General features: G+C 42.2%; 1 protein-coding gene across 1 annotated transcript; it reads right to left on the bottom strand.

The window, feature by feature from the left end:
- Positions 1-2,865: 2,865 nt before the first annotated feature.
- Positions 2,866-6,006, bottom strand: LOC140245185 (uncharacterized). The gene has a single exon (XM_072324783.1). It carries the CDS (start codon positions 6,004-6,006, stop codon positions 2,866-2,868), a length of 3,141 nt encoding a protein of 1,046 aa, XP_072180884.1.
- Between the last annotated feature and the right edge of the window lie 2,382 nt (positions 6,007-8,388).

Raw genomic sequence — 8,388 nt, 5'->3', positions numbered from 1 at the left:
AATCGATGAATTCACTGTTTGATTTAGTGTAGATTCGTGGGCAAATTGAATAAGTGATGCAGAACAAAAAAGTAAGTTTTTTTTTCCCCCATACAAAATGTAAGATGCCAATCACACAAATACAACACACAAAACACAGTATTAACAGCCTTGTGGGAACTTTTCGAGACCAATTATCTTCTGAATCTAAAAGTTATCATATGAGAATAGTGTGTGGTGTGTTTGTTTGTGTGTTTATGTGTGTATGTGTGTTTGTCAGCTTATATATAGAGCCACAAAACGTGTTTTCAATGCGTAATGTTTACTTGAGTAAAATATTTGGTTGAGATTTTTGGTAGTATGAATATACTATTTAGGGAGTGTAATGCACTTACTTCCCATCACAAGGTTTACTGTGTAATATTGGAAATAACTGCTCAAAGAAATTTGAATATATTCCATTGATTTGATTACGAAAACGTTGATACTTAATGATTCTAATTCTTGTATTCAAATTGAAATTAAATCGAAATTTATTCAAGTTTATTCCGTTTTTAGACAAGAAGCAAATAATCAACGTTGGTGAAGGTGATGGGATAAACTATCACTTCCGAGGCGATCTAGATGTAGCTGTCTTTCCGAAGCGCAGCTGAGGAAAGATAGCGTACACGTTCAGATCGCCGAGGAAGTGATAGTTTGTCTCATTGCCTGAAACTAAAAGTTGATTATTTGCTTTATATAATATGACCTATTTAGATACCAATGTGTGATTGGTCAAAATGCTGTCACGTGACCATGTTCACAAGGATGAGAAGCGTTATATTTCATAACATGACGTAAATTACGTACAATCATGGAATATAACAGCGACTACGTTAAACAAATGGCGTTATATCTGGAGGGGTGACGTAATCAAAAATCAATTGTTATGATGCGCGCAACATACACAGAGACGCTTTGCACACACACACACATACTTACGAATGTAATCGTGACCGGTCGACCGACCACACTCACCATACCACTTACGTTTACAGAATGCGCTAGCGGTATTAAATGAGCATCACACTGACACACGCTAGAACACTGCAAGCGCGAATTACGAAATTGCAACTGATTTGTTTTCGTCAAACTGGCATGGCAGCTTTGATGAGCAGCTGCCCTTCGCTTGTGAGAGAGAAAGAATTATTGTCCTGATAGTGTTACGGGAGGTTAACTTGGCCTAGCGAACCATCATAACCACCAAAATACCCAGACTCTCAAACAAGGTGTTTGGTCGATCTCGGTCATCTTGTCGAACTCTTTATTTACATATTCCTCCGCGGAACAATCAAGTGCCCAGAAATGATAGTACAATGCACATGTATCCATAACACTTCCCCCCTAAAAGAGTACATTTAACGTTTTTAACACAAATGGACTCTATGTACCTTGGCACAATATTTTGGAACAGCATTGTACATTCCTCTTCCAATTCACACTTATAACTCCATGAGTTTACTATGGTTGCATCATTATAAGAACACATAAACAAAGTATGCTATGGCTATATCATCATCATAACCTGTGATAAAACATGTACGACTTTAGTACCATTCAACGTGTACCAAACTAACACTCTCGTGAGTTACTGCTGCTTGTGAGTTACAGCATACTAGAATTGCATGTAATTGTGCAACACTGAATACTGCAATGTTAACTTTCTCAACACCTTAACCTTTATGCAATCATGTCATGCATACAGTACAAACAATACACTTGTACCAAAATCATGTGGTTTCCTCGTTAGAACACACATGCAACATAAGTCAATTTTTACACTGTCATTATCAAATGATTAACCTGTGTACGAAGATCATAAACACGTCATCTCTTCCACAAACAACTGCATATAATCCAACTGATGTAATCATATTACCTGCAACTAAAATATCATATTCCATGATATGTGACTTACATATACCTGTACACGTTGTGTCAGCATCTATTGAAACGTTACAACATCAACAAATGTCATATATCCTACTAATTGTTTCTGAAAACTTTCCTGTCAACATACAAAACACCAAGAGTATGACCTGCCTGACAAAACATCAAATGAACCTGAATGAGATATACTTGATGATAACCTGTGTGTACACCTAAACTTAATAAGTGAGTGTATACCTGCCTGTATACATCCTGGTATAACACAGTCAGCTTAAATACATGCCTGTTGGTATGTAGGATACACTGTGAAATACTGAACACCTTTGCCAAGGCTATGATTGAGCTATAATAATGAGCAAAAGCTTTGTACATGTATAACTATATAATTTCTGTACCTAATACAGTATACTTATGCTAATTAAATCCAAAAGGCAACATCCACTCAACTTAGGGTATGTGCCACAACAAATTTAACCAATACCTGTACATGTACAAGTATGAAACTTCAAGTACCTGAACTGTGCCTACATTACTCGATACACCACATTCTCTATACAAACAGCGACACTACCTGTTTGAAATCAATTTACCAACAACTCACATTCTTGACAACTGTTGATGGCTAGCATAACTTAAAACAGCCTTCATAGTGTCTTCTTTTGTTGAGTGACTCAAAGCACAAAATATAGTTTGTTGTGTTTCCTTATTAACACAAACATGTCTGAAGATACTTCCATGTTGTTATTTACACATTCAAAGTGCCATTCATGCTGTTGGCATCACAATTATAGTGTATGCAAGATGCATACATGTACCACTTGTACATATACATGATGTACACACACTGTCCTGTGTACTTGCAAAACAAAATTACACCTGTTGAAAGTGTTACAAACATAAAATACATTTGCACAAATGTTGCATCTGGCAACAAGACAAAATACTGAGATGTCTCAATTAAGCACGAGAAAGGGCGTCTGCGACAATGTTTTCCTTTCCGCGAATGTGCTTAATGTCAAGGTTATACTCCTGTAGGATTAAACTCCATCGCATCAGTCTCTGGTTTTTGTTTCTCATTCTGTTGACGAATGTCAGTGGGTTGTGATCAGTCCACACAACAACGGGTTGAGTTGTGCTGCCCACGTAGACATCAAAATGGCTGAGCGAAAGAATTAACGCTAGGGTCTCCTTCTCAACGGTAGAATACTTCCGCTGGTGCGCGTTGAACTTCTTTGAGAAGTAGCCGACCGGTCTGTCCACTCCATCGTCATCAGCTTGCATCAGCACGGCGCCTGCTCCGACATCGCTGGCATCGACAGCTAGGCTGAAGCCTTTCTTGAAGTCCGGCGCTGCCAATACAGGACCACTCGACAGGATCGCCTTCACTTGGTCGAAGGCAGACTGGCATGCTGCTGACCACTGGAACTTCACATTCTTCCGCAGGAGATCAGTCAAGGGTGCCACAACATCCGAGAAGTTATGGCAGAAGCGACGGTAGTATCCGGCCATTCCGATGAATCTCATCAGCTCCTTCCTCGTCTTGGGGACAGGGACATCTTGGACTGCTCCTACCACATACATGACTGGCTTCGCACTTTCACCTGCACTTCTCTCAACATACTTCTTCAACATGTTGATGTGACACAACCGTTTCTTTTTCTTCCTGTCTGGCGTCTGAATGATGTAATTCACATCACTCAATCTCTCCTCCACGACATAGGGACCAGAGAAGCGAGCACACAGAGGGTTACCAGGAATGGGCAACAGTATCAATACCTTTTCACCGGGACTGAACATTCTTTCCCTGGACCTCTTATCAAACAACTGCTTCATGTTCTTTTGACTGTTTCTCAAATGTCCAGCTGCAAATTCACGTGCACGAGTCAGCCTACCACGGAACGTGGTCACATAATTCAACAAACCAGGTGACTCATCCTCACCCAACAGCTTCTCTCTCAAGACCTTCAATGGACCACGAACCTCGTGTCCAAACACTACCTCAAAGGGACTAAATCCTAAGGACTCTTGCACAGACTCTCGCACCGAGAAAAGCAACAACGGCAAGCCTTCATCCCTGTCCTTCTCGACCTCAAAGCAGTATGTTCTCATCATGTTCTTCAGCGTCTGATGAAAACGCTCCAGAGCGCCTTGACTCTGTGGATGATAGGCACTCGAGGTAACACATTTGATACCCAACTCACACATCACTTGCTGAAATATCTTTGAAGTGAAGTTGGAACCCTGGTCTGATTGCACCACCTTTGGCAAGCCAACCGTTGTGAAGAACTTCACTAACGCCTTGCTAACGTTCTGTGCAGTAATACGCCGAAGTGGCACAGCTTCTGGAAATCTCGTAGAAGCGCACATCATAGTGAGCAAGTACTCATGTCCAGCCTTTGTCTTTGGCAAAGGACCAACACAGTCTATGATAACTGTGCTAAACGGCTCATCAAATGCTGGTATGGGATTTAGGGGAGCAGGAGGAATCTTCTGATTAGGTTTCCCCACCACTTGACAAACATGGCAAGTTCTACAGAAATCTGAAACATCCCGTCTCAAGCCAGGCCAAAAGAAATGTTTCAAAATCTTGTCAACTGTCTTATTGACTCCAAGATGACCACCAAGAGCTGACTCATGCGACACACTCAAGATATGTTTACGAAATACTCTTGGAATGACAATTTGGTGAACTTCTCGCCATTCTTCATCACTAGAAGAGTCAACTGGCATCCACTTCCTCATCAACACATCTCCTTTCACATAGTAGCAAGTCCTTTCACTCAGTGCTTCTTCTTCAGCAAGAGCACTATCACACAATGCTACCAACTGTGGATCATTCTTCTGTGCATCAATCAAAGAGCTCTTGTTCAACCCAATCTCATTTTCATCTACAGGCTGAGACTCATCCCCTATCTCATGTGATTTTGATGCTGCGGGTTTGCTTACTTCTACATCATCTGACCGACAGACGAAACTCCCTTCTAGACCGATATCCCCTTGACTAGCCTTCATTTCAGACTCCTCTGATTTCCTAGACATGGAACGTGTGACTACACAAGCTGGGAAAACTTCAGGGAATTCCTGAACCAATGCAGCTGTCTCATTTCCTTCTTTATCCAAAGGGACTGCACTGACCACTGGAATAGTCACTTTGTCTCCTGCAAGATCATTGCCTAATATCAATGCTACACCATCCATAGGAAGTGACTTCCTAACACCAAGGCTCACCCTTCCTGAAACTAGGCCTGACTGCAAATCGACCGTGTGAAGAGGGGCCTCAACGTAACCTCCTTCTACTCCTTGTAACAGTACACTTGTGCCTGTGGACGACGTTTGCCCAAAAGGTAAAACACTGTCAAGAATCAATGACTGGGATGCACCAGTATCTCGCAGGATAATAACCTTTCTAGCTTCATCACACCCTACCAATGACACATAGCCTACAGAAGTGAATGGTTCATACTGAGACTTAATCTTGTCTTGATCAGCTGACTTAATCACACTCTGAACTTGTTCACACCCATCACCTGTCGATTCAACCGAACGACTCACCAATCCATTTGGATGAGACTTCTTTTCTTTGTCTTTTTCCTGTTTTTTCTTGTTCAGAACGGGACAAGTAGACTTCACATGCCCTGGTTGCCTACAATGGAAACACACAATAGGCTTCTCAGTGTTCCTACCCTTCTTGTCAGTCTCATTTTCTACCACCAGACCAGCCTTCACCTCTGTCTTACTGCTAGAATTTGTCTTGCCAACACTTAGACGATTAGGAGCTGCATATTTGCTTCCTACATACCTGTTTCCATGACTACGGGACAAAGTATACTCATCAGCCATTGTACTAGCTACCGACAAAGTTTTCACTTTTCGTTCCTCGATATGCGAACGCACCTCTTGAGGTAGTGAACTCTTAAACTCCTCTAGTAGAACAAGTTCCCGCAAATCTTCAACAGTAGCCACGCCTACTGATTGCAGCCAACGAGTGAAGGCAATTTCCTTCACTTTTGCAAACTCTCTGAATGACTGTGACTCTAGTTTTCTACTATTCCTGAATTTCTGTCTGTACGCTTCAGGAACCAAGGCGTACGCGTTCATGATTGCCTTTTTTACTGTTGCATAATCCTGAGCTTCTTCGCGCGAAAGTGAAGCATAAGCATCACATGCCTTTCCCTTTAACTTAGTCTGCAAGAGATGAGGCCATTTTTCTTTCGGCCACTCCATGCTATCCGCCACCTGTTCGAAGTGCAGGAAATATCTATCCACATCTCCTTCATCGAACTCAGGGACCATTCTGACATTTTTGGCGATATCAAAATGCCCACCACTGACGCTTACACCATACTCTCTCTCTCACCGACTTGACGAGCCCTTTCTAGAGAAACCCTCTCTCTCTCTAACTCAATTCTCGCTTTCTCAAGTTCAAGCTCTTTCAGACGTACTTCTACACTCCCTTGCACATCACCAGGGGGACTACCTGATAAGTTACGCAATGCCTGGAGGGGAAATACTTCTTCATCTACAAGAAATTTGATTGTGTGCTGTGTAATCTCTGACTTTTTCATTGTACTCTTCACAGCAGGAACCTTGTAGTTTTCTGCAACACGCAACAAATCAACCTTTTTCAAGGTTAGCAACTCCTCAACTGTGGGTGAATCCACAAACTTCTCAATGGAAAACTCTTGATCTTTCTCCATTCTGCACCAGTAATGTACAATTAGTAGTGCTACAAGAAAACCTGACTATCACCAGCCAGCCAGCTGAAAAACTCTTTTCAACTGAAGAAAACCAGTCGCACTATAAAAAATGACCCGTATGCTATACCACACACGACCCGACTGGGAATAACCCGTATGCTACACCACAAATGAACCGACTTGAAATAACCCGTGTGCTCAACCACACACGAACAACAATGGCATTACCTGTGTGCTAAACCACACACAAACCACCGTGGAATAACCCGTGTGCTATACCACACACGAACAACCGTGAAATCACCTGTATGCTAAACCACATACAAACCACCGTGGAATAACCCGTGTGCTAAACCACACACGAACCACCGTGAAATCACCTGTATGCTAAACCACATACAAACCACCGTGGAATAACCCGTGTGCTAAACCACACACGAACCACCGTGAAATCACCTGTATGCTAAACCACATACAGCTGTACAAACCGCCGTGGAATAACCCGTATGCTTAACCACATACGAACCGCCGTAGAATAACCCGTATGCTGAACCACACACGAACCACCACGTACGGGACCAACGACCAACGTTTGACCAACGTTTCCACGCAGACACTACACACACGCAGCGTATAACCGGACTAAACCATCCTCGACACTACGCACGTGCCAAATTAACCCTTTCGATCCCGAAAGAAATACGAACGTGTGTTTCCCTCACGCAGACACAGAAAGACGACCGATTTACATCAAAATGTATAACATATCACTCCGCGTCCACACACACACACACTACGCCATAAACGCATCATGCTTTCTCAAATCGTAACACCTGCACATACAGTAAACTGTAACAATCACGATGCAAACTACATACAGTACTGTACGTAGTTGCGCGACGCGACGTAAACTGTATCGCGATCGCCCATGTCCACGACATAGCATAGAGTGCTACACCACGCTACTCACCGAAATTCATCGGCCAAGCGAGAACGAAAAAACACTCCTGGGATCATATCAAGCCCGACCAAATCACCTAAGTCCGCAGAAAACCTGCCAAACTCCTGTGACGTGCCCCCAATTTGTTACGGGAGGTTAACTTGGCCTAGCGAACCATCATAACCACCAAAATACCCAGACTCTCAAACAAGGTGTTTGGTCGATCTCGGTCATCTTGTCGAACTCTTTATTTACATATTCCTCCGCGGAACAATCAAGTGCCCAGAAATGATAGTACAATCAGTGTTGCCAGATGGTGATTTCGGAAACCAAAAAGGGTGAGATTTGGTGATTTTTGAAGTTGTTTGGTGACAAAATTTTAGCCTGGTAACCAAATCAAAATTTGGTGATTTTTGGTAACTTTTTGGTGATTTTTAGACCAATGAAAAATAATCACACTAATTGAAAACGAAAATGCATTTTGCCCAAAGTTTTCCCCTTATTTCCTGTAGAAACATAAGATGTGCCCCTTTTTTGTCACTCGACACACACAAACACTCACATATCCATACACATCGTACACATTTTGCATTTAGTATGTGTGACTACGGCGCGCCGAAAATTGCACCGAGACTCGCTCAGAGTGTTTGATAAAGGTTTATTGACATAATCTTGTCTTGAAATTGAAGCCTTACCTACGCTTTTCCAAATTTGGTGATTTTTGAAGGCTTTTGGTGATTTTTTACAAGCCTTTTGGTGATTTTGCTCTGTTGGGACCTGGCAACGCTGAGTACAATGCACATGTATCCATAACAATAGCTCCTACTCCAATCAATGTTAGAC

This window comes from Diadema setosum, chromosome 22, assembly GCF_964275005.1.
Source record: "Diadema setosum chromosome 22, eeDiaSeto1, whole genome shotgun sequence".
Taxonomy (NCBI): Eukaryota; Metazoa; Echinodermata; class Echinoidea; order Diadematoida; family Diadematidae; genus Diadema; species Diadema setosum.
Note: the sequence above shows the minus strand (reverse complement) of the source record. Positions and strands in the feature narration are given on the sequence as shown.